General features: G+C 34.1%; 1 protein-coding gene across 3 annotated transcripts in view; it reads left to right on the top strand.

Moving 5' to 3' along the window:
- The window catches only part of Grm5 (glutamate metabotropic receptor 5), a 413,823-nt gene that overhangs the window by 331,860 nt on the left and 54,575 nt on the right, over positions 1 to 27,388 (top strand). For all 3 annotated transcript variants that reach the window (XM_077797673.1, XM_077797672.1, XM_077797671.1), the window contains exons 5-6: positions 1,933 to 2,101; positions 7,570 to 7,696. In XM_077797673.1, the coding sequence (XP_077653799.1) occupies positions 1,933 to 2,101; positions 7,570 to 7,696 (296 nt within the window). The remainder of the gene's footprint in view (positions 1 to 1,932; positions 2,102 to 7,569; positions 7,697 to 27,388) is intronic.

The raw sequence follows: 27,388 nt of genomic DNA, 5'->3' as shown, positions 1-27,388 counted from the left end.
GATCTCTTAGCTATAGCAATAGATTGGGAGTAATCTAATGGAGAAAAAATGAGAGCTGACTTAAAGTATTAAGGTTTAGTTTAGGTCCTGGCTCTGACACTTTCTCTGCAAGTTGGTCATACAGATTGACCTCAGGTGGCTCCAGTTCTATTAGCTGTGAAATAAACATCTTGGTCAGACTTTGTCAGACTTAAGAATCAGTAGAAATGGGGTTGATGTCTTGTTTTTGAGTGAGCAAAGATACCCTCATATCTTCTCAAATCAGCAGCAAAAGAAGCCTCCTGACATTGACATTTATTTCTTTCTCCAAGACTACAATGTTCAAAGGTTATTTGCTCACAGAAATTCACCTTTTAAGACTTAGCAGCGTGTGTATTTGAAGGAGCCCATGACATAACACATGAGGTCTTTTTACTTTAGTGCTTTGTGTTCTAAAATCTTGATTTATGGAATGCTCTGTGGCCATAGGATAACTGTGACAGTGTGGAAAGGAAAATGAGCTATGAATTTTTATTTAGAAATGGAATTTAGGTAGTTATCCCAACTTGTTACCTACTTCAAATAAAACACTACAGGATAATCCTGAAGCTACTTAACAACCAACAAAATATAAGAATGGATTGTTATTCTGAAAAAAAAAACCTACTACAGTAAAAAATTGTGATTGGCAATAAAAACAGCATGGCATCATCTTACAAAGGAGATTCAAGGACTGAGGTTAGTTTTGTTCTTTTTATTTCTGTGCAGAATATTGGTGTGACTATGGTATATGGTTACTGGAACCCAAAAGCTAAAATGTGTTTTATCCATATCCATTTCCAGATTGCTGAACATACTGAAGAAGCTTTTTATGAGTTAGGAGTCCTCCTGCCTGTACAGTGTGTGTAGTGTTAAAAAGCATATGAAGGGCCCTGGGGTTGTAGCTTGGTGGTAGAGTGGTTACCTGGCACTGGGTTCAATCCTCAGCACCACATAAAAATAAATAAATAAAATACTGATATCATGCCCATCTACAACTAAAAAAAAAAAATCTTAAAAACAACAACAATAACAACAACAACAAAAAAAAAAAAAAAAAAAAAAAAAACACATGTGAAGACATTGTGAACCTGTAGGTTCTACATTCCTGTAGGAACCAATGCAGTGGTGTTGTTGCTAATCTGATGTCCTCAGATGAGAAAATTATTTCAAAAGTGTTTCTCTGGAAATGTTCTCACATATAAGAAAAGGCTTTTAAATAAGCATGTTGGTTTTCCCTATTTACATGTTTATCCCTTACTCAAAATAAGAGTAACAACAAATAAAGCCTGAGAACTCACCAAGTACTCCTCTCTTCCAGTATTTTTACTTTGCATAAGATTCTTTAGTAACTATGTTCAGGCTTAAAAAAAAACATTCTGGAAATTGTCTTTATACAATGAACTTAACAGTTGACAAAGGGTAAAATAATAAAGGCAAAATCAGGCCTTATCCAACTTACTCCCACACACCCTAACACTGAAAACAAGATCAAAGATTTACCAAATTCTCATGGGGCTAGTAAAGGAAAATTTGATCATAGTTGAATGGAGACAAAACTCTTTTTTTTTTTTTTTCACAAGCCCAACAGTAGTCCTTGCTTAAATTTCTTGAAGTTATTTAAAAACTGCTCCATCCTTTTGAGGTTAAGTCAGTTTCTCACATGGGATTATTTTCTATTTCAGGTATAAATTTAAATGTAAATAAATAAATACATGAATAATTAAAACAGAATAATGATCTCTGAAGAGAAAATGAAATGGCAGATAGGTTTTGGTTATCTAAGGATTCTGTCTTGTGAAATTCCAGCACTACTTACCTGATAGGAGTTATATTTAAGGGAATGAAGTCATTTTCCTTTTTATAGAGGATTATTTATATTTGTAGCTTAATAATTATTTTCTTATTTCTCAGGTATGAAATAATGAATTTCAAGGAAATGGGAAAAGATTACTTTGATTATATCAATGTTGGAAGTTGGGACAATGGAGAACTAAAAATGGATGATGATGAAGTATGGACCAAGAAAAATAACATCATCAGATCTGTGTGCAGTGAGCCATGTGAGAAAGGCCAGATAAAGGTAAAGTAGAGGACACACTTCATTCATTTTTGTTGTAAATTCAACAATGTTGGCTACCATTGGCTATTTTTCTAAATTGAGATTTTCTTTCATTTTTACATTGTAGGCTTTTAGCATTAGAAACTGTGAGGGTTATTTTTCTTCTTTACTCTTGTTAATTCTTTATGTCTAATGCAACCAACAATAGTCTTAGTAGTTGGTCTGAGAGGATAAAACTAATTGAGGCATTATGTTCTACCCCACACTTTCTGCTTATCCAAGACTTTAAAGACTGATTCCTGTAAGTGAATGACTTAGAATTGGAAAACATGCTAATTCTCATTAATGTAACAAGTATTTATCAAATGCCTCTTAATGTAATAGTAGTAGTCAATATCCGTGGGGGGAAATGAGTGAGACATCCTTTATTATTGGATTTCATATAGATGAGAAAACTATATAGATCATGAGACAGCAGTATCATGAAAATGTGATGACTTCCTCAAGAAAGAAAAAATAGACTACATAAGTTCTTGGTGGGGAGGGTGAAAGAGAACTTTTTTCTGAATAAAATGTAAAACATTGGACCATAAAAATGAGTGTGACTCCAGGGAGACATCATTAGTGTAGAGGGAACAGTCACTGGAAAGATGCAGAAGTGATCAAGGGGATACATAGTTTCTCAATAGTAGTGAATAATCTTGATTATGTAAATGGTTGCTCTAAATGGTTATTATAAAAGAAAAAGTTATGATAGGTTGTGTCCAGATTTGTGGAAAGCTTTCAATGTTATACTAAATAAATTGAAGCTACTTCTTATTAAACAGGAGACAAAGAAAAACTTTGAGGTGTTGGCATAAATTGAACTATCATAGGTGAAGATTGATGAGCAGACTTATGAATCATGAAAAAAGATGGAAGAAATAAGTAAATGGACACTGTGATCATGGTGACAAAGGTTTGAATTGAGGAAGAAACAGTGAGAATGATAAAGTGGACAGGGTGTACATTGGGAGAAACCTTACAAAGAGACTCAATCAATCCTGATTACTGATTAGATACAAGGTTGGAGAAGAAAAAGGAGTACAAGACAATCACCTGTAATTACAAGTCTTAGTAACTAAAAAGTGCCATCGTCAGGAATAACAAATGAGAATGCTTTTAGAGAAAAGGTGATGAGTTTTGGGGTAGTTTGTTGGTTTAGAGATAGCCACCCTGTGATGATTGGTCCAGAACAGTGAGAAATAAGACTAATGATTCAGATTTAGACATTTATTAAATGGAGTTCAAGTTGAAGTTGTTAAGTAGATAAAATTGCTCAACCTAGAAGTTTCTATAAAAAATAATACAGATCTAGAAGAGTCTTGAAGAATGTCTTCTTTTGAAGTTTAAAGGAAGAAGAAGAAATAGAGGCTGAGAAAGTTCAGATTCAGAGAGCTCCATCAGAATTTGCTGTTAGATAAGACAGTTTTCAGTGGAAGATGAGATTGTTCCTCTAGAGATAGAAGTTTTCCAGATGGAGCAACATATAATGGTAACTGAGCATCCAAAAGTATATGGTGAAAAATAGGTAGCAGTTTGGTAATTTCAGGGTACAGGAAAGGTGCTTTTACACTGGTATGTCCTAGCTGATAGGAAATAAAAAGCCAATGAAGAAGAATATGGATATATAATTAAAAAGCAGAAATAAGTTAGTTATTGTTGTGTTTTGGTTAAATATGAGTTGTTCCCCCAAACACTCATGTGTAAGACAATGCAAGAATGTTCCAAGGTGAAATGATTACATTATGAGAGCTGAAACTTAATAGGTGGATTAATCTACTGATATGGTAACTATAGACAGGAAGGGTGTAGCTGGAAGAAGTAGACCACCAGAAACCTACCTTTGGGATTTATATTTTGACTCTGGTGAGTGGTGCTCCCTCTTTCTCTCTCTGTTTCCTGATTGCCATGTTCAGAGCTGGAGACTATCATGCTAAGTGAAATAAGCCATTCCTAAAAAACCAAAGGCCTATTCTCTTTGATATGCAGATGCTAAATCACTATGGGAGCAGGGAGTTGGGAGGTTGGGAAGAACATTTGTACTTTGGATTAGACAAAGGAGAATGAAGGGAAGGGAGGGAAAATGGAAGAGGAAAGATAGTAGAATGAATCAGACATTCCTTTCCTATATGTATTTATGATTATACGACCAGTGTAATTCTACTTCATACTCAACCACAGAATGAGATGTTACATACCATATAAGTATAATATGTCAAAATGCATTCTAGTGTCATATATAACTAATAATAACAAATAAAAAATTAAAAATATAAGATAAAACTTAGAAAGTACTGGGGAAGTGGCTCAGTGGTAAAGAACCTCTTGGTTTATCCTTAGTAGCAATTTTTTTTTAAATGAAATGTTTTACTATGGGATTTATAATTAAAAGTTCCTCAATAGGTAGTTCTGAAGATTCGAAAAGCATAAGACTTGAAAGAAGAAAGCCAAAGTCAAAGAAAATAGAAAACAAATTTCTTAATAGTGGCTAAATTACTCACTGGCTTACAAAACATAAAAATTTTTGGATATCTTATTATGTTACATAGGAAGAATTGTGAACCAAAGCCTAGAGGCTAAATCTGATCTGCTACCTGCCTTTGAATATAAACTTTTATAAAACTACAGCCAAGCTATCTTCCTGTGTTCCTTCTTTCCTTCCACCATTTTTCCCTACAGGCCCCAGCCCCTTTCTTCCTTTTGATCCTTTTCAAAAAAACATTTACTAAATGTTTATATACAGTGATAAAAGAGTTCTGAACTTTGGCCCATCTTACAACTAAGCTCTTCATGTGAAATCCAGTATAGACCCAACCAAGATATCAATTATTCATGCTCTCCACTACTTCCTGAAAAACACTTACACATTGTAAATAAACATAGAGAATGTTGATTTTTTGACTCTTTGCAGCAATACATTTTGAGCCTGTAACTTCAAAATGCTGAATGTCTTTGTTGAGAGACTTCTTCACATATTTTTTCTACCCAATTATACAACAGGAACTGAAAGGTAACTTAGTAGTAATCACTTACTTAATATGTGCAAGGTCCTAGGTTCAATCCCTAGCACTGCAAAAAAGAAAATATTCATAAAGAACTTTACACATTGGAAGAATTTGATTCCCTATTATCATATTTTTAATGCTGATTATCTTCTAATAAAGTTTTAGAAGATAATTTTTTCTCTGACTTTCTAGTCATATCTCATTTTCATTCCATTAAGTATACAGTTGACAATATTCTTTTAATATAGTTTAAAGTTATTACTGAGCAAATTTATTAATGGTAGCACCTCATGGGGTTGTTCAGAGATTTGTAACTTAGTTTCCATGAAAGCATTTAGTCTAGAAAAAATTTGAATGAGTTACAAATTGTTAGTTATAAATAAAGTGCCACTACTTTCAGTGCTGGGAAAGAGAATTTTCACTATGTCTTTTATTCAAACCAAATGTAAAACAGAACAAAAAAAAATGGTTTTGAATGATAAGAAGACATACTCAGTTGCCATGATTGATTTGAAGACATTGCAACAGTGGGATTATTCTAGGAAAGGTACATAAACTTATTTTGGCAAGATACTGAAATTTACAACCAACAAAAAATAAACCATAGGAATTCAGTGTATTTCTTGGGAGGAAAAAGCAGCTTTTATTCACCAATCCTTACTAAGGTCTATAAAGAGAATCTTTCATAATTTTAAATACACCTATCTATATTATGTAATCTACAAATTTTCCAATAGTAGTTTTACCAAGTATAGTTGAAATTACTCTATAAATAACATTCTTCCTTCCTCTTTACCAAGTACAGTTGAAATTTCTTTATAAATAACATTTTCCTTCCTCTATATGAGTATTTGTATGCTTATTGTTAGTGAAGAATAAGTAATATTTTAGGGAGTTCTACACATTTTTGTGGTGTTAACCCTCAGGAATTCCTACAGAGTAAGAATTATTATAATCAATGCATAGGCTCTGTTTGAGGCATCTTGGCATTAGCTGGAGAAATAATGAAGGCACATAACTGCTCAGCGACACTAAGCAAGACTAGAACCTGGACCTCTTGATTCCAGAACCAATCCTCTTTCTCTTAAATTTTTCATAATATCATGAAGCTTTCTTCTAATAAGTCCCAATATTTGTAAGTATGAGTCTTCATGTCTAACAAATGTTATTTGATATCTCATTCACCATAACATAAGATATAAGCTGACTATACTTCAGTATTCTCCTCTAAAAATGAGTAAAATAAAACCAGTTACCTCATTCCAAGCTGTTCTAATGTTTTAATGGTAACAGAACACGTGGCATGCACTAAATAGTCTGTAAATAGTCAATATTATGGTAAAGAGTTTTGTGGCTGGATTAAGCAGATCTAATTAGCAATTTTGCCTTATCTAGAAGAGTTTAGGGAAAGGATGCTTCAGGACCATTTTACATCATTCCCTACTTACAATGTATTGCTGCAGTATCAAGAATCAGCACCAGGGACAATGCAAAATGTAAAATAGAAGTGCCACTTAACAATTATATTTGGCTATAGATGTTTTAAATAGTATTATCAAAGCTCATTAATAAAATTACCATCTAAGACAAGGAATATAAAGCAAAAGCAAAAGTGTTTCTATTATTTATAAGAATGTTGAATGAATTCTGCCTCTATTCCACAGAAGGTATTCATGCATGTGATGGCAGGAAAAAATAAAAGACACATCCATTTCTGAAGAATAACGTCTGGGACTCTTTCAACTGTTAAATTATTTCAATTATTTTATATTACCTTAAAAATCAAATAGATTAAGCAGCATATTATAATCTAAATGACCTTTTTTTTTACAACCATCCTGACAAAAGTAAATTTATTAAAGAGGAAAGAGTGGGCTGAAATTTAAATCAGATTTTTAGTAGAAAAAGACCAAGAGATCACATCCAGAAATCCTTTGTCTTCTGCCTCTGTTTCTGTCAAATATAAATTACTAATTATCAATATAGATAGATTTTTAGTATTGGGAAACATGCAATGTTTTTTTTTTCTCACAATTACTCAGCTATTGAAGGAAAGGCAAGATAAATTCCGAGAGCAAAAGGTCTTAATTTATAGGAAAAGAGAAATATTCAATTGTTTGCATGTTTCTGTGTGTATACATGAGCACAAACACAGGAATTTAAGTTAAATACAAGTATCCAAAGATAATTATCCAAAGACTTACATATTATTTAATTCTCAACTCCGTTAACAACCAACCTGGGATGTTAGAATCATTGTTCAAACTCATCCTTAATTTATTTAATTATAAAATGAGAATATTGATTCTCATTCAAATTGATGATGTTTGAAAGAATGTATGTGAAGACCCTTTTTGCTTTGAAAAGCAGTACATTTGAAGAAATGATTGTTGGATTTTTATCTATACAAAATATTAACCAAAATTTAAATGTTTTCCTCAGGTGATCCGGAAGGGAGAAGTCAGCTGTTGTTGGACCTGCACGCCTTGTAAGGAGAATGAGTACGTCTTTGATGAGTATACCTGCAAAGCATGCCAGCTGGGTTCCTGGCCCACTGATGACCTGACAGGTACATGTATCACAATCTCATCCCCTTCCTCTAAAATCAACTGAAAACAGCCAAACACAGTAGAAAAGGATGACATCTTCAAGTATTTCTCATGTTAGGTGGTCTTATTTATGGGACAAATAATTCCCTAAAGAACACAAGCCTTCCCAAAGGCTGAGCTAATCATGACAATCTATAGATATTGGGGAGGATCCATCTATACCTCTCTCCTCATCCCAAATTAGATCAAAATTCCTAGATTGTCAACCCATCCTCAAGACGTTCCTAGAGATTCATAAGCAGGGATTCAGTTAAGTATGTCATATAAGGAGCACAGGGGAACGTATTACCTAAGAAAAGACTGAAATATATTACAACATATTCAAGAGCAAATAGTAGAGCCAAATTGTGTAGAAATTTGACAAAAATTATTTGCTACTCTTTTTTATTTTAGTTGTAAATGGCCACGATACCTTTATTTTATATATTTATTTTAATGTGGTGCTGAGGATGAACCCAGTGCCTCACACACGCTAGGCAAGCTCTCTACCACTGAACTACAACCCTAGCTCCTAAAATTATTTGCTGTTCTTAATGCTTTTCCTTAATTGAAATCAGGAGCCTCTTACTAATAAGAGCTTTTAAATTAATGTTGTCTCAGGTCAAAACTTTCCAATGCTTGTTTATTTTTTGCTTTTTTTTTTTTTGTTCTGGATTGGCTTTTTTGTTTTCAGTCCAAAGAATGATTGTCTATATCCTTGTTTTTTCATTCTATATTTTAAAGCCACTTCACATTTTCACAATACCAAAGCTGATATGTCTCCTCCCAACCTTGCTTCCAACTTTTCATCAATATACTCATAGTGTCCTTTTTGCCTACTAATGAAGTAAAGATATAGAAATTAAAATACTGTACTTACCTTTAAGAAACTCACAGTTTTAATGTGGAATGGTAAAAAGTAAAATTTATTACAATATAATGTGGGCATAGACTTCTGTGCAGGAGAGAATGGGGAGGGCACCCATGGGGTACAAAGGAGCACTCTAGGCAGAGGGCTCACCATGTGGTATGTCAGGCCATCTAGTGGCCAGCTTAACCTTCAGTATTGAGATGGATTTTAATGCTGGAAGATCATAAGGTCATCAGTGTTAGACTCCATCCCTCACAGGATGAGAGATTGTTCATGCTAGTTTTATTAGCTTACTTCAAAATCCTGGGTATACAAATCCTGTGATCCTGGACCTTTTGAAACTTGCTTACATTACAGTTTTTTAGCAATTGGTATTCATACTGAATAATTTTTTATGTTTTCATTAGTGCATTATCATTACACAAAGTAGTGGGATTCATTTAGGTAAAATCATATCTGCATGGAACATAATTTGCTCCCCTTCAGCCCCTAGTACTTATTCTTTCCCTTCCTCCTTCCATTAAAATTTGATTTAAGAAAACATCCAAGTACTTTGTGATAACACTTGAGTCCTATTTTTTCTGACAGGCAAGTTTTCTGATGTTCTTATTCATCTTGGTATACCCAGAGCTTGACTCAATGTTGAATTTAAAGCCTTTAAGAAATTTTATGAAACAGATGAACTACTGTGTATGTGTGTATGCATGCATGAACATTTACATGTATACACATATGTTCACAAAATTTAAATGCTGGGGAAAAAGGTATTATGATTGGATTTCTTGGAAGTGAAACAAGGAACAATATTGGTGACACTTCCTTTAGATTTTTTTTATATTTTTTCTAATTTCAACCTGAATTATTGCTAAATTTTAAAATTTTTTGCATGTTCAACTATCTTTCATAGGGAAGAAACTTGTGGGCAAATACAGTTGTTCCTTGGAGTCTGTGGGGGATTTATTTCAGGACCTCCCACATATACAACAATCTCCTGATGCTCAAGTCCAATACATAAAATCGTGTACTATTTGCATATAACAGGCACATCATCTGTATACTTAAAGTCTTTTCTGGATAATTTGTAAGACCAAAAAAATGTAAAAGGCTATGTAAATAGCTGTTAAAAAGGATTTTTTAGGAAATAATGACAAGTAAAAAAAAGTCTATACTTGTTTAGTACACATGCAGGTTTTTTTTCAAATACCTTGATCCACATGCATTTGGTTGAGTCCACAAATATAGTACCCATGAATAAAGCATCAGACTATATATAAATGTATATTTTGTCCTATATGAGACTTTGCTGCTGAAAATGAAATTGAGCATAACCTGTTATTTTATTAATTTAATAAGTATGTTTCTTATTATTACTATTTTCATTACAGTAATGGGTAATAGAGAAACTGAATTGAAAACCATTCATGGTTCCTACATCTCTTGGTCCCCAAGTAGTGTCCTTATATATCTTACCATATTGGGGGAGCAGACACACATGTGCACACATTGACAAATTGTGTTAAGTATGAAGTAAAAGAAAAGGAATTAAAAATGAAAATATTAGAGAATACATTGTAGTCAGAAAAGGTTTCTCTGGAGAAGTGAAAATTAGCTGATACCAATATAATAATAGAAATAACTAACATGTGATGGGGAGAAGGGCATTTTGTACCAAGAAAACAGCATTCATACAGGTCTGTTTATGGAAAAGCAGTTTGGAGAATGATATCAGAAGAGATAAAGAAGAATAACAGGGGCAAAATCTTGTACAGCCTAAGAACATGCTCAGGGTTTACATGATTTAACTGTAATGAAAACCCATTATAAGGTCTCAATGGATGCAAAAACATTACTACTCAAGGTATACTTTTAAAAATAGCATTCTGATTGCTGTGAAGGAGAAAAAAATGGGTAGAGGTGGAAGGTAGGAACGGGTAGACAAATTGGATGGTTGTCACTACTGAGTTCTCAGTCTCCTGAACACAAGAGTGATTTGGAAGTATATGAGACATACTTTGGTATAGAATTGATAAGTTATTTAAAAAGATGTCAAGCTTAATGTCTTAAAGATTGGAGAAAGAGATACATCCTTTCATAAAAACTAAGAGTTTAAATTTTTATCAGATAGGTTTGAGGTGCTTTTGAGATTATTAAATGGGAATTAATTCATTTAATAAATTCAGTCATTAGTTTGTGCCAAAAAATATAACAGTTTCTGGAATTACATAGATATGCTCTAAGTTTTTAAAAAACTCAGAGTCTAGTGGGAGAAAAGCATGTAAACATATAACATCACAGTGAAGTTAGCACTAGAGGTGAGCAAGAAATGGGTATTGAAGACAGCATTGTAAACTTTGCAGAATTTGGGAAGCTTTACTCTTAAGGCATAAGTGGAAGCTCACTTTAACAAAGTGACCATGAATATATGACAAAGCTGCTCTTTCAGAATAATTAACACCATAATCTAAAGATCAAGGAAGGGCTGTTGTTTTTTTTTTCTTTCTTTTTTTCCTCAGTATAATATGTGTGCACGTTTTATTTGTTGTCTGTTATCTAAGAGACTTTCTGTAAAGACTATTCTTCCCACTAATTCTATTTTATCCCCCTTTCTAATCATCTTTCTAACAAATATTCTTTTGGTTAGTGTTTTTTTATTAGTGCATTATAGTTATACATAATAGTGGGTCTCATTTTGATATAATCATACATTCCTGGGAATATAGTTTGCTCCATTTCAGTCCTCAATGCTTCTTCTTTCCCTTCCTTTCTCTCTCCCCGTCTTCACCTTCCTCTATTCTAATGGTCTTCCTTCCATTTATTTGTTATTTTTATCTGGTGCATTATAGATATACATAAAGGTGGCATTCACTGTGGTATAGTCATAGAAGTACATAGAAAAATTTGATCAATTCACTCTGCAGTTCCTCCATTTTCCAATCCCACTTTCTTTCCCCCTCAATTTTCTTCCTCTGCTCCACTGATCTCTCTTCTATTTTCATCCCCTTTTTTTTTTACATTTTGTTAAATCTAGTTTTTGCATATGAGAGAAAACATTTGACCGTGGATTTTCTGAGTCTGGCTCATTTCACTTAGCATGACATTTTCCAGTTCCGTCCATTTACCAGCAAATGCCATAACTTCATTCTTCTCTATGACTAAGCAATACCCCATTATGTTTATATACTACATTTTCTTTATCCATTTATCTGTTGATAGGCACCTGGATTGTTCCATAACTTGGCTATTATGAATTGCACTCCTGTTGCTCTTTCCTGTGTCTATATCACCATATTATTCTAATTTTAGATCTTTTGGATAAACACCAAGGAATGCAACAACCAGGTCATATGGTGGTCCTATTCCTAGTGTTTAGAAGAATCTCCATTCAGCTTTTCAAAGTGGTTGTACTAATTATCAGTTTCACCAAAAATCTATGAGTATACATTTTTTCCACATCCGCACCTGCATGTATTATTATTTGTATTCTGGATGATTATCCTTCTAACTGGAGTGAGATGAAATCCCAATGTCATTTTGATTTGCATTTCTCTAATTGTTAAGGATGATGAAAATTTTTTCCATATTTATTGGTCATTTTTATTTATTCTTTTGAGAAATATCTATTTAATTTTTTTGCTTATTTGTTGACTGAGTTGAAGTTTTTTGATATTATTTTGAATTCATTATGTATTCTGTGTATTAATCCTCTGTTAGAAGAATAACTGGCAAAGATTTTTCTCCCATTCTGTAAGCTTTCTCTTCATGCTCTTTTTTCCTTTGCTGTGCAGAAGCCTTTAAATTTGATCCTGTCCTACTTTATTTCATTAGTTCATTGTGTTTTTTTCTTCTGTGCAGTCTCTCCATCTATTCTGATAGTTTTAATTCTTCCCTACATGACTCCCATATTGATTATTGTTTTTATTTCTTGAGCTTTAGGAAACTTATTTAAGAAGTGGATACCTGCACCAATATGTTGGAGTGTTGAGACTATGCTTTCTTGTGGCAGTTGCAAAGTTTTGGTCTAATTGGTAGGATTTGATCCACTTTGAATTGACTCTTGTACAGACTTTTGTACAGAGTTTCCTCACATTGAGTTCATCAAAGCAATTGGTTTACCAACCTGACAAATAATATTGGGGACTCCTGCATTGCCAGACCTTATGGTAACTTAAGTTTACCACAAACTTGAACAAAGTCATTATTTTACAAATATTTCTGCTCAGCTTATAACTTTGATGCTGCATGCTCTCTGTCTCTGCCAGCCATATCACAAAACAACTTTCTCTGACCTATCTAAACACTATTTCTGGGGGTTTTCTCCCTGGGATTTATTGTTTTTCATTCCACTTCATCTGTATCATTCGAATTTGATGTATTGCTGGCTCCATCATTAGTTCATTGTGTTTTTTTCTTCTGCACAGTCTCTCCACATGAATTTATCTATTCTGATAGTTTAAATCTTCCCTACATGACTTCCAACAGTCCAGCTTAGCCTGCATTTTTATCCTGAGTTTCAAGCACACAAATCTTACTACTTGCTGAATGTGTCCATTTGTTTAGTCCACAGATATTTTAGTCCAAGATGTCTATACCTCATCATTTCACCATGATACACTTGCTTTTCCCATTATGTCTCCTATCTCAGTCAATGACACCATCATTACCTTAATTGTTCCAACCAAGAAGAAATGGGTTATCTCAGACTCTTCTCTCCTTTTGGCCACCCATATCCAAGCCTGATTATCAGGCCTGATTATTTGAATTGCTAAATATTCTTAACTTCCTCTCTTCTCCATTTGTATAACTTTTCACATTTGATAATTGCAAATTGCTCATTTCCCTTTTTGCATATTTTATGCTTCATGCCTCAAAGTCTACTTTTCATCTTGCTTCCAGAGAATACATTCAAAATATAGTTCTCTTCCTTCCATTTAATTGCTCCTGTAGAGGGAAATAAATATCTTTTTTTTTCCTACCTAAAATCTATGGTTGAGGCCATTTTAACAAAAGAAAACCATGCAATTTTTTAAGATAAATTTTACATGATGTGGTATGTTTTATAAAGAAATAAAGACCCTAAAAGTAGGGTAAACCTCTATATTTTATATGCTAGGTTTAATGGAGAAGTGACCCATCAGATAGAAATATGATTACATTTTTTAAGAAAAACATGGAACCTAATTATTATAAACTAGAGGAAAGTCAGTCACTCTCAGTGATCCTGTTTCTAGAGATAAAGATCTTCCTTTCCTCTGGGTATGAAAAAGTTTTCTGAAAAATGAGGGTTTAATGGCATGCTTTTGGGGAAAAGGCCATAAAGAAGCTGAGGGTGAGCTTTCTGCTTCTGCTAATATTTATATGCTAAAGTGACATATTTTCAGATAGTGTATCCTGAATCCATCACTCAACACTTAACAGTGGTTTTGTATCTCTGAGGATATACTCCAGGTTTTCAATGTGGCACACAAAACTTCCTCTCTCCTCCACCCTTCTATAGTCATTCTAGGTTCAGTAGTCATAGCTTTTTACCTCTCATTTTATTCTAGTGTCAAACACTGCTTACAATCCTTATCTACACACCATGTTCTTTTATTCCTCCATGTCTGGACATTTATTGTCTGTCTGCCCAGAATGTGTTTACCCCTCTTTCTAATTGAAGTAACTCCCCCTCTACCTTCCCTACCCTGCATGGGTGTCACCTTCTCCACAAAACCCTCCTTAACATGTTCAACCTGCTCAGTTTTTTCTGTATTTATAAGGAAATGTTGCTTCCCTCTTTGCACCATTTGTTTTCAACCTAGATTTTAATTACCTATATACTTATCCACCATGTCTCTTACTGAATTGATGTTTTCTTAAGGACACAACTGTCTTCTTTCTATATTTGTAATCCCAATACTTCATACAATGCCCAACATAAAGTAGTCGCTCAGCAAATATAAGTCAACCTGCAGTAAAATGGCATGGAGAGTGGTAGATGAAAAGCAAAATAAATTTTAAGGCCAGCCTAAGAAGACAGCCCTTAACTAAGGAGTTTGTAGTCTATCCTCTAGACACAGTGGGACCAATGGAGATTTTTTTTTAAAAATGAAATAATTGGACTTTGGATACCTGCACAGATGTATATGTGTGTCTCTCTGTGTGTGTGTGTGTGTGTGCGTATGCACATTTTACAGGATTGATAAATGCCAAACCTAGAAAGTTCTCCACATGTTCAATCTTTTGTTGGAATCTACAGGACTTTTCTAAAGAGCCTATAGCTATTTGCAGGCCTAGATCACTGACTGATTCAAAGTAACAGCTCACTTGGAACTTCTCCCTGGAAGATCATTCTGACCATTTCAGCTATGCCAAAGTCTGTCACAGAGGCCTGGAGTTAGCTTTAGGGAACATTATTAGCCTTTATTCTTCCCACTTGGCTTCAGTTGCCCCACTTCAGTCTATAACATGACAGCTCAGGTCAACTTTGGGTAAATGCTGTCATCATGACAAGAAGAACTAAAACTTATATGGTTCCTATATGCCAGACACTGTTTGAAATGTCATTTCATTTAATCCAGATCTAACCCTGTAAAATCATTAACATTTTAGCCTGTGGCCAGCACAAGCTTCATAGGTAAAGGTTGTGCTACTTGAGAAATCCAAAGGGAGTTTAAATTAAAGAGATAGACTCTAATTACCTTTAAACCACCTCCAGGATGGCTTCTCGTACCTCCAGCCTCAAGCTACCTATTAGAGTAGTGAGGTTTACTGAAGAGACTAGAGAGAATGAGAGAACACACAAAGGAGTGGACTTCTATTGCGGAACAAAAAATTCTGGAGAAAATCACACCCAATGAAGATTAAGGGAGGCAGTGTCCCAAGGTCAGGTGAGACAATTGGGTCTTCAGGGGTTGTGGTCAGTCCCGCCTCCACAGAACAAGCCCTTGGACCCTAGAAGGATGGGGAAAGCTCTGAACACAAAAATGTGTCTAAGCGCCTCTCACCCCACCGTGGAGGTGACTCAAAATCACTGCAAGGATGGCCTCCCACAAACATGACTAAGAGATATGAGTTTACCCAGAGTTAAATAATTGTTCAGAATAACTAGAAATTTCAATCAATCAATACTAATATTTATGTATATATTTACCCTTACATTTGGGAGTGTGTGCATTTATTTTACATAGATAAAAAACTGAAATAAAAGTTATTATATTAAGAAAAGATTTTTATGAGTGGTAGGAGTATGGATTACTTTTTGTACCCATAAATGCATTTGTATGTGTCTATGAACAAATGTATTACTTTTTGTACCCATAAATGCATTTGTATGTGTCTATGAACAAATGTATATATTATTGGATTATATTATGAAAATATATTTTTGTCATGAAGCTAGGCATATTCTCAGTAGCAATCATAAATTGTCAGGAACCAGTATCTAGGAATTAAAATGAGTGAGAAAGAGAGTCAGGTATGAAAACTAGGAAGACAAGAAAGAAATAAGATTAAAAGTGAAAGTTGAGAGCAGACTATAGACAATGTTGCCAATTCAACTTCCTTTCTTTGAGAACAGTAAACAATCTAACAGTCATTTATTGTCATCAAGTACCTGTGATAGCAGTGAGTAGGATAAACAGGACCTCTTCTCTGAAAGAGAGAAGCTTACTAAACATTACAAATAGTAATAAGACATTGAGTATTAAAAACAAAGACCAGAGAGAGGTAGGAGTCTTTATCTGTGGTAGTTAATTTAGATAAAATGGAAAAAATTGCCTCTTTAACTGGGGAGTGATACTGGCCAAAGATTATTGTTGTATTGTGTGCATGTATAAATATGTAAGAACAAATCCCATCATTATTGTGGAAAGGAAAACAAATAAATAAATAAAATTGCCTTTTCAATGACTTGTATACATAGAAAAATTCAAGTGAACATAGTAGCTGGCCAACTACATTGAAAGTGTTTCAGACACAGAATCTATAACTGAGGAGAAACAGAGTGTAAGGGAAAAATGAGACAGGAAATCTAGACAAAGACCAACCATTGGAAGACTTTGTAAGCCATTATAAATACTTTAAAGTTTATCCAAAGGGAAATTTAAAACCAAGTATTTATTCACTTAGCCACCTAGCCATTCATTCAATAAACATATATCTAGTGTCTTTTCTGCTTCAGGTATATGAAAGAAAAAAATCTCTTCTCCTCTGCCCACCCTGCGTTCATTGGCTGAAGCCTCTATAGTAAAAGACATATTAATAAGAAAAATATATGCATTTGTTTACTATAAGGTTCTTGTTTGTTGTTAGGGTCTTGTTTGCTTGTTTTTTAATTAATTTTTTACTTATGTATGACAGCAGAATGCATTACAATTCTTATTGCATATACAGAGCACAATGCTTCATATCTCTGGTTATATACAAAGTATATTCACACCAATTTGTGTCTTCATACATGTACTGTGGATAATAATGATCATCACATTCCACCATCATTTCTAACCCCATGCCCCGCTCCCTTCCCGTCCAACCCCTGTGCCCTATCTAGAGTTTGTCTATTCCTCCCATGCTCCCTCTTCATATCCCACTATGAAGAGCCTCCTTATATCAAAGAAAACATTTGGCATTTGGTTGTTTGGGATTGGCTAACTTCACTTAGCATCATCTTCTCTAATTCCATCCATTTACCTGCAAATGCTGAGTATATTTCTTTGTATTTATATGCCACATTTTTCTTTATCCATTCATCTATTGAAGGGCATGTAGGCTGGTTCCACAGTTTAGCTATTGTGAATTGTGCTGCTATAAACAGTGATGGGGCTGTGTCCTTGTAGTATGCTGTTTTTAAGTCCTTTGGGTATAGACTGAGGAGAGGGATAGCTGGGTCAAATGGTGGTTCCATTCCCAGTTTTCCAAGCAATCTCCATACTGCTTTCCATATTGGCTGCACCAATTTGCAGTCCCAGCAGCAGTGTATGAGTGTACCTTTTTCCCAACATTTTTTTTAAAAATATTTTTATTTATTTATTTATATGTGATGCTGAGGATTGAACCCAGTGCCTCACATATATGAGGCAGGTGCTATACCACTGAGCTATAACCCCAGCCCTTTCCCAACATCTTTGTCAACACTTATTGGTGTTTGTACTTGTAATAGCTGCCATTCTGACTGAGTGAGATGAAATCTTAGAGTAGTTTTGATTTGCATTTCTCTAATTGCTAGAGATAATGAACATTTTTTTCACATATTTGTTGATTGATTGTATATCCTCTTCTGAGAAGTGTCTTTTCAGATCCTTGGCCCATTTATTGATTGGGTTATTTGGGTTTTTTTGGTGCTTAGCTTTTTGAGTTCTTTATATACCCTAGAGATTAGTGCTCTCTCTGATGTGTGAGGGTAAAGATTTGCTCTCAAGATCTGTGAAGTGCTTATTTGTTTTTGAGGGAGAGCTTTCTATGTTTCCCAGGCTGTTCTCAAATACCTGGGCTCAAGTGATCCTCCTGCCTCAGTATCCTGAGTAAGCTAGGACTACATATATGCATCACTACACTCAGCTAATTTAAGTGTCTTGGTAACATGAGAATTCTCATAAGAAAGTGAGGACTTGACAAAGCAGTTAAACCTGGGTGTTTGTATGCAAGTCTGGATGGAAAATTAAGAGCTGTAGAGAACTGTGTTAGGAAAATGATACAGGTGAAGTGAGAAAAATTACCAAGGCCTGTTCATTTAGTTTCCTACCTGTGTCGCTTTATCTTTGGTGATAAGGATGATGGTATAAAATGCTACCTTCCTCAAGTACAGGGAGGGTACCTCTCACCTAATGGTCTTATGACCTTCTCAGGGAAGAAGGGTGAGTTAAGGTTAGGAAGTACTTCCTATACATGTTGCTCCCTAAATTCCATCATTCCATTAAAATATTCAGAATGCCAATGTGCCATGTTCGGGGATAGCATATCATGAACCCTATCACAGGCAATATTCTAAGTGCTGAAAATATTTTTATGAACAAAACAGATAAAATTTTCTTCCCCTATGATGTTTACATTCTAGCAGAGAAAATAATTTTCAACATGGCAATTATCTCGGGGCATATCCAAAAAGTGAATGAGAAAAGAAAAGCAATTCTGGTGGCCAACTTTATAAATATTATTTACATGGTCATGTTGCAGACAGTGAATATTGTTTTAAATCATGAAATAGAAGGATACTGGCTTCAGAAGAGACATCATTTTCAAAGAGGGAGAGGAAGCAGTCAGATGGAAATAACAGAAGGGGTTACAATTATATCAGTAATGTGTATTTGTGTCTGTGCGTGTGACTTTGAAACAAATATGACAATGTTAACATTCGTTAAATCTGAATTTTTAAAAATTTGTACTATATTTCTTGAATATTTAAAATGTTTATGATTTAAAATATTTCATACTATTAGAACTACTTAAATGTTACAAAATTGGAGATTCCAAAAGGAGAGTAAGAGAAAAACACAGTAAAGAAATTCAGCAAAAATCAATGTGAATCTAATGGTAGTTTGGACAAGGATAATGTAGTGGGAATAAAAAGCAATGAAGAGATTGATTAGAAATTAAAATCAATATTACTAGGTAATTGATTCTCTGAGAAGAAGTTAACTACAGTATGGTCTGGTTTGAGAGAGGAAGGAAAAAAGTGGCCAAAGGCAGCAATTTGGGCAAGGCACTCAGAATTCTCTAAAAGCCTCAGCCAGGCTACATTTCATTGCACACCATTCCCTGCCATGTATCTGCAAAAACTGTCCTAGAATAAAATCTTTAATTTGTTTTCTGTCAAAGAATTTCAGAATGGGAATATAAGTAGCAACAGCTCAGAGATCTTTAGCTCCCTCATCCAAAACCACAGAAGCACTTCCAGGTGGGTTTGCCAGCCTCCGGCAACCTTCCAATAAACCCAAATCCAAGGATAAAAACAACGTGACTTTCCAGAAATAACTCCGTGGGAAGCGTTATGATGGGAGTTAGAATGATTTCCTGCTTTTTTACTCATAAGGAAATATATCTTTATTTATTAAGTGCAAAGCTGTGAAATGGAAGGAAGGCAGTACATATCGGCATTTTAATGCCAACTGGGACATTCTCTAGGAAGCTCCTTTGGTTCCCTGAGTTACCTAATTGCTTTGGAGATTGAAACCTTTGTATCTTCACTTAAGGGGGGGAAGTGAACACAGTCAAACACAAAGGAGTGGATGGGAAAGTGAGGGAATAGAGGAAGAGCTCCAAGAGGGTGGAAGCATTGACAGGCCTTATAACCCCAGCTTTCGAGCTCCATTCTTACAAATATCAATTTCATTTATGTTTCTTAGCTTGTCCTACTTCCGCAGAACTTTTTCTATTTGCCTTTTAATAAGTCAGCACATTAAACAAAAACATGGGGGGAATTCTTTTCATTACCAATAATTATAACTATTTTAAGCATGGCCCTTTTGAATTCCGTGAGGCAGATGTTATTATTTTACAATGAAAGTAACTCAGTCAGACTCTGTGAATTGCTCAAGATCACAAAACTAATGGAAAAATCAAGCCTGTGGGTTTATGCTATACCACCTCCTTTCTCTACAATCACATTTCAGAGTCATGTATTTTCAGGAAATTATAGAAAGAAAAATTTCAGCTTCAAACTTGTCAAATATTAATTATCTCAGACTTTTCTCATATTTTTCATTCTAAATATGTTGAAAATATTCTGGCTTTTTGATTATAACAGTTGGACTTAGGAAATGGAGGAATCCTTGCCATTTATTATATATTGTGTATTTCTGATTCTTTGGGGGCTATTTGTTAAAATTTTAGATGAGAAATATGTTTATTTATTTATTTTTTAAAATATTTATTTTTTAGTTGTAGGTGGACACAATACCTTTATTTTATTTTCATGTGGTGCTGAGGATCGAACCCAGTGCCTCATGCATGCTAGGAGAGCACTCTAACCTCTGAGCCATAACCCCATTCTGAAATATGTTTATTTTTATTGCTAAAATTATAATACTTTTTCTGTTGAAATAAAAAAAATGGAACAGGTTTTCAGAACAGTGCTATCTAGCTTTTTGGCTTCTAGAGTAGGCAATAATCTGAATGGGACATATGCTGTACAGATGGTTATCCTATCATTCATTCATTCATTCAACCAGCAAAAGATTATGTGATCAAGTTTCAAGTGTTTTCAACAGAATGCTAAGGTCTATCAATACAGATTGAAATGGAAAGTGCCTGACCTTCTATTTATATGGAATCACATGTCCACAGTGGAAGAAGGCTGATTTATGTAATTGCATTTAGAGTAGAGATGTGAAACATACAATAATGGAACCATTACCAGATGCAATGGTGGTACAAAAGATAGAATAATTTATTTGTAAATATTTAGTGAGTTCCAGCTAGATGGTAAACTAGCATTTGTTACGGGGTATGCAGTCATGATGGAGCCACAATTCCTACTCTTGAGTATCCCAGAGCCTAGCCAGAGATGAATGCAACTTCTGTATGTTAAGTATGTCTGGGATTAAGTAGGAACAAGTTAATGTTTGTCTAATGAAAACATAAAAAAGGGAGGAAGAAGTAAAGAAAGGAATGAGGGGAAAAACAAAATGCTACTATGAGAGGAAGCATTGATTAATACAAGAACTTTGATGAGAGAAAATTAATGAGATCTTGAAAATTTAGAGGTAATTTCCAGGCAGAAAGGAAATCACTGCATGTGAGAATCAAAAGTTAAGTACATCATTGAGAAATTTTCAGACAGAAAGAACTAAAAAGAATGATACATGTCTTATATAAGAAATGTGTATACGTCTGAAAAATAGTTTTTCCAACATAGCAAATCTCTTCAGGAGCAAATACATCACTATTTCTCATTTACCTTTTTCCATCGAAGCCTGTATTATGGGAGTCAGCCTTTTCTAAACAGCAAACATCATAATGATGATCAGCTATGAAAGAAAGTGACTGCTTTATTTAACAATAGGATTTCTGTTCCCTTACCACCTTCTAGATTTCTCCTTTTAAGTTTGCTGCACACTCATCAATACAATTTAAGGAAGTTGAATTTTTGACAAATGTAGTACCCAAAAATATAGCTGAGGATTTAAAGATGTGTCTGCAACAACTTATTTTTATTATCTCCCGATAGCATGGGGTTTAGATCAAAAGGCTTTAGAGTCAGGCATAGTCATGTTCAAACCTGTGTTCCACCAATGACTCATTGCATGACATCAAGCAAATAAATTTCCTTCTCTGAGCTTCAGCTTTCTTTCCATGAAACGGAAATAATTGCAGCAACTATTTCTTAGGATTGTTGAGGACTTTAAATAGCATACAAACAGTTTAGAACACATTAAATGTTCAAATATCTTAACTATTATCACCTTTGTTACTAAAGTTTTAATAGCTTAATGAATACAGGCAAATGGACTTATTTAGAAATGGAAAAAGTGAGAAAATTTGGGAAAAGTTTTAACATGACTCTGTTAAATATCTTTTACATTTAGAAGAAAAGTATTTTAAGTCAATGACTATCCAGTTAAATGGATGGCACAGTAGGCAATGGTTTTGTATTTGTTAAACTAAGCTTACTATCATAGACATCTATTCTAACTTCACTCAGGCTATCTTCTTAGGGTTTATAATTCAAAGTGAATAAATTATTCCAGTTTAATGGTGACCCCAAGTCTGGTAACATAGCCTTGAACCATGACATATTTTTAAAAATTTTATCACTGTCCCTTATTAAAAGATTTATAGCTTCATTGATGACTTCATTACAGACTGCTGATATTTTCCTCACTGGCAAGACATATATATATATATATGACAAATGTAGTATATATATATATATATATATATATATATATATATATATATATATACATATATATATATATGCATGCATACATACTTACATATTTTAACCTTACCAAAATGGATCTAGTCCCCTCAATATTTTTCCATTTATACACAACTATAAGTTTCAAGTCAAACTAAGAACACAGTTTTAGGGTCTCCAGATCTCAGTCTTGATCTGCTTTTCTTTTTACAACAGTGACTGGTGATCACACCAAGGCTTTTGTTATTAAACATCATCTATACACTGAATATTTCTGAATTTAATGTTTTAGCCCAGACCTCTAATCTAATCTACAGACATTAATATTCAACTCCCTACTTGACATATTTATTTGACCAATAGGTATCTCACATTGTATATTACAAAGCTCAAAGTCCAGGTCTTTGCCTTCTTTGAATCCCCAGGCTGCTCCATCCTTAATTTTCTATATTTCACTTGATATTAAGTCTATTCTTTCAGTAGCTTAGGACAGTAACTTTGGAATTACCTTTAGACTTTTCTCATACCTTTTATCAGTCAGGAAATCCCAGTGACTCCTTCTTCACTTCCATAGTTCTACCACTTCCCACTACCTCCACTATAGGTCCCATTATATGGACTAGCAATTATCATTAATCATGTTTACTGATGCAATAATTTCTGGGCTAGTCTCCCTTATTGGACCCTTGACCCTATTTATAGCCTCTTTCCAATACTCAAGCACAGACATGCAAAAATGTAAGAATTTTCCAACTGGAAAGACTGAAAAAAATTAATACACAAACTATATAAAATATTAAATACACAAACTATATAAAATATTAAAAGAAAGCACATGAAACAGAGAAGAAAAGGTAGAACTGGGTGAGAAAGGGATAGTTTTCAGTATTTAGTTGGTAGCTATCTCATTCAAAAATCAAACTCCTTACAAATTCTACTTCTGTATGACCTAGCCCTTTGTTACATATCTTCCTGTTTATGCTTCACCTCAACTGGTCCCCCATCCCAACACATAGGTCCTTTTGTTCCTCCATTACATCTGAAGTTTCTTTACTTTTTAAGTTTGGTGAATGAAAAATTCCCAAGCAAAGGAAACAGCTAGGGAAATGATCCACACATGTTTAATATCCTTTCTCCCAAGTCCTTGCTCAAATGTCTATCAAAAGCAACCAACTAAATACTGAAAATTATCCACTTCTTACCCAGTTCTACCTTTTCTTATCTGTTTCATATGCTTCAATATTTTATATAGTTTGTGTATTTAATATTTTATATAGTTTATGTATTAATTTATTTTTGTCAGTCTTCCCAGTTGGAAAATAAACTAAAAGGCTGGGAAATTTTTTATGTATTTTTTGTTAACTTGGATTACTAAGCTCCTAGCTATAGTAGACCCTGAATTTGGCAATGGAAGCCAAGACACAAATCCCCATATATTAAGTGCCTGTTACCTATCTTAATAGGAACTTTGTATTCTGCCTGCTAATCCACTTGAAATCTCAAAAAGGTTAGAATCATGATCCTTATTTTACAGGAAATGGATTAAAAACAGAAAATAGCTTTGCTTGACAACACAGTAAGCAGAAATCAGGGCTGAAGCCCTGTCCTGTCTTCATATAAAATCTGTCATTTTTCCTGTGACTCTCTGCATTCTTTGTTAAAGGATCTCTAATTGTAGTGAAAAAAAATCTATTCATTGATTCTTTTCAAATAATGAGCTCGAAGAAGATGTTTTGATTAATACTGAAATAAGTAATGATTTTTTTTAAAAAAATAATATGCCATGGGTCATACACTGATCAATTGTAAAAAGCCTTTTTTCTTTTCCAATTTATAAATTCTTATCAACATATAAATGTGCTTTCCTATCAGATATATAAATTGTATGGTGTATTTATAGATGTAAACACCACTTACTCCAGGACCAAAAAAATAAAAAAAGTGCTGAAAACCCATCTCAATGGAACCTCTCAAAACAAGTCCTGAAAGAAAACAAAAACCAGTATTTATCCTGCCAGAAACCATGCAATGAAAAATGTGCACTGTGCTCTTCCTCACAGTGATAAGTTTGTGGTCTGGCCAAAACAATATAAGCATGGTCAAAACCGCACTGGCATGCCCAGACTACAGAAAAGTATGTGGTTTCATTGATTTCCGTTTTTGATAGATATAGCTTACCCAAAATAAATGAGCACATTTCTCCCCAAGAACATAAAACATTTTAATGTAGTGTTTACCACTATAATATCTACCCTACTTGGAAAATGATTCGTTAAGCATTGGTATATTACATGAGCAATATGAAACAGATAAATGTCTACTGTCCTGACACCTGTTAAATACTGCATTAGACGAGTGAAAAATTCATAGAGCATTGCACTCTGCCTTCTACTTACAGACAATTTCTGACAATATAATACCATTTACTCAGGGCTGTTTATCTACGAAGAGGCTAGAAAAATAAAACAGTCTGGTTATTCCCCTGAAGAACATTGGAAACAATCTATTAAAACGCACAGGCAATTTAGCAGATGTTGAGTCACTTCTGTTTTACATATATGCTTCTATTTTTCTCCTTTTCCTTACTTCATAATTATTATGCCACTTTTCAAGTTACAGACTTTCTTATATGGTCCTTGTACTAATCTTTAACAGGCAGGCAGGCAGGTATTTTCATCTTTCCTCCTGAAGTTTTTACTGGTTTCCCATCTGAACTCTCAGCAGTAATTCCCTGGAACTTTCTAATTTTCTTATGACACTATATTGCTATGTTGCAGAGTTATCCTTTTGCATATTTGACCTGTATTGGGGTTGTTTCCTTTACATTCTTCTCTTTTCCCATGTCTTTATTTCTTCTTCTATGATTCCTTTCAAATACTTTTTAGTTCCAACCCTACCTCTATACTTCCTTAACCAAAAAGAGATGAAACAGCAGTCCTTACCTCATCAGAATGTTGAGGCATTAAAGAAGGTTTTAAGCATAAAGTGCTTGGCACAGTGCCAGTGGTGTAGTCACAGACCCTGAGTGTTGGGACAGTACTCTATTTTAAAGGAACGGAGACTGCCTTTCTGTCACCATGGTGCTGACCCAGCACCATAAATACAATAAGATGCTCAACAACCTATACGCAACTAAGAACTGAGCAATGTGCTCTAGTTGTGCTATGTGAATAATTTTCTATCTTTTTAATGGGTAGGTTAATGCATTAATTTTTCTTCTTATGTACCTTTCTTCTACATGTAGGTTTTGTTCTCTTATTTTCTCTCTAGAATAGAAACAAGCATTTTAAATTCATCAAGTATATACCAGTAGCTCAGTTGGGAAAATATTTATAATATTGTGTCACTTAAGTTTTAGAATCTTACAGGCTTGGGGAAAGAAACAGAAAGTAAAATTTATATCAGAATATGAATATAGTTTTGCAAAAAGCCATAGGAAAGGTAATATAAGCCCAAGCCTTACAACCATCCTGGCCTATCTCAAAAAAGAAGAAAATCAAGGATTTATGGAAATACAGAAGGATTTAGAAAGAGGTTGCAAAAATTGAGTCATAAAAATCAGAAACCCTTTGAATATCTGAACAAAAAACCAGGAGTAAAAAATGCTTTTCTTTATATAACTTATTTGAAAAAATAAGCAAACAAGCAACAATAACAAAGAATCCAGCAAACTAGGCAAATAGAATGTAATAGTAAACTATTAATACAGTTATTATTATTAAATATGTGAAACTCCACTGAGAGTGTGTTGATTTTAAAGTGATGACTTCAATGCTTGATTTTACTAAAATACAAAAATTAGTTTGAAGCATTTTACATCTGCAGTCACAAGCAATTTCTTTATTGACCTTTTTCCGGTCATTGGTGTTTAATTTCTTATCTGTGAATTCTTCTACAAGGATTTCTTAAAATTAGAACTGTTATTATAGGTAAGGGAATTCTGTATTATCTCTATGTTATGGAAACACTGAGACACACATCAATAGAATAAAAGGCTCATATCCCCAGGAAGTGTGCATTTGCAAGCTGAAAAGGAAGTGTATGTCTTCTTATTCCCCACTTGTCCTCTTCATTAACGTAATCATCCATTCATGCAACCTACTTAACTGCTGACTGTGTGCCAGGCACTGTTCTTGGCACTAGAAATACAGCAATAAACAAAGAAACAGTTTCCTGCTCTCATATTGCTCAGTCTACCACATGAAACAGACAAGCAAACATAGACACAAGCCAGAGAGCCCTTTGACTAAATGGGAGGAACCTGTCATTCAGACTCAGGGAATTGGAATAATCATCCTCAAAGAGGATCTACAAAATAGAAGAATAATGAGAAGTTAGCTAGTGATGAGAGATAGAGGGAAAGTAGACAAGAGGCAAGCATTTCAGTCAGCACATTTTATTATTGAAATCCATATGCTGTGTTTTTCCACTCTTATTCATCTGCAGTATGACCAGAAGTCATATTTTTCAAAGCTGTTCCTACAAATGTGCATCTGTGATAATCCTTCCCTTTAGCACTCCGTAGTACTATTAAATCATTCTTTATGTCTTAATTATGAAATAAATCTTGGCATACAATTTCAGATCCTCCAATAAAATATAACCAATAAAGAAGAACAAAAATAAAAAAACTAAATAAAAATATACTTCTGAATTTCCAGCTCTTTGAGGGATTTTATTAAGGGAATCTAAACCAAAAAATATGTAATAAACCATGAAGGGTATATAATAGACTGGGTCCAAGGATGACTGGAGAGTTATGAGTCCACTCCAGCAAAATGGGGATTGTTCACAATTAATTCTTTGTTCCCTTGTGCTGTGCTTCTCTGTGCCTATTGGAAACACAGAAAATGGTCTATGCTAGATAACTTTAAGGACATAAGAGCAGCAACACCATTATATGTCTTTGGCCAGAGATTTCCAGGACACATAGACTAGACTGAGAAGCTTGCAGCAAAGCTGAAAACA

Source organism: Urocitellus parryii, chromosome 4 (assembly GCF_045843805.1).
Source record: "Urocitellus parryii isolate mUroPar1 chromosome 4, mUroPar1.hap1, whole genome shotgun sequence".
Classification (NCBI taxonomy): Eukaryota; Metazoa; Chordata; class Mammalia; order Rodentia; family Sciuridae; genus Urocitellus; species Urocitellus parryii.
The sequence above is the reverse complement of the archived record's forward strand: the minus strand, read 5'-3'. Positions and strand labels throughout refer to the sequence as shown.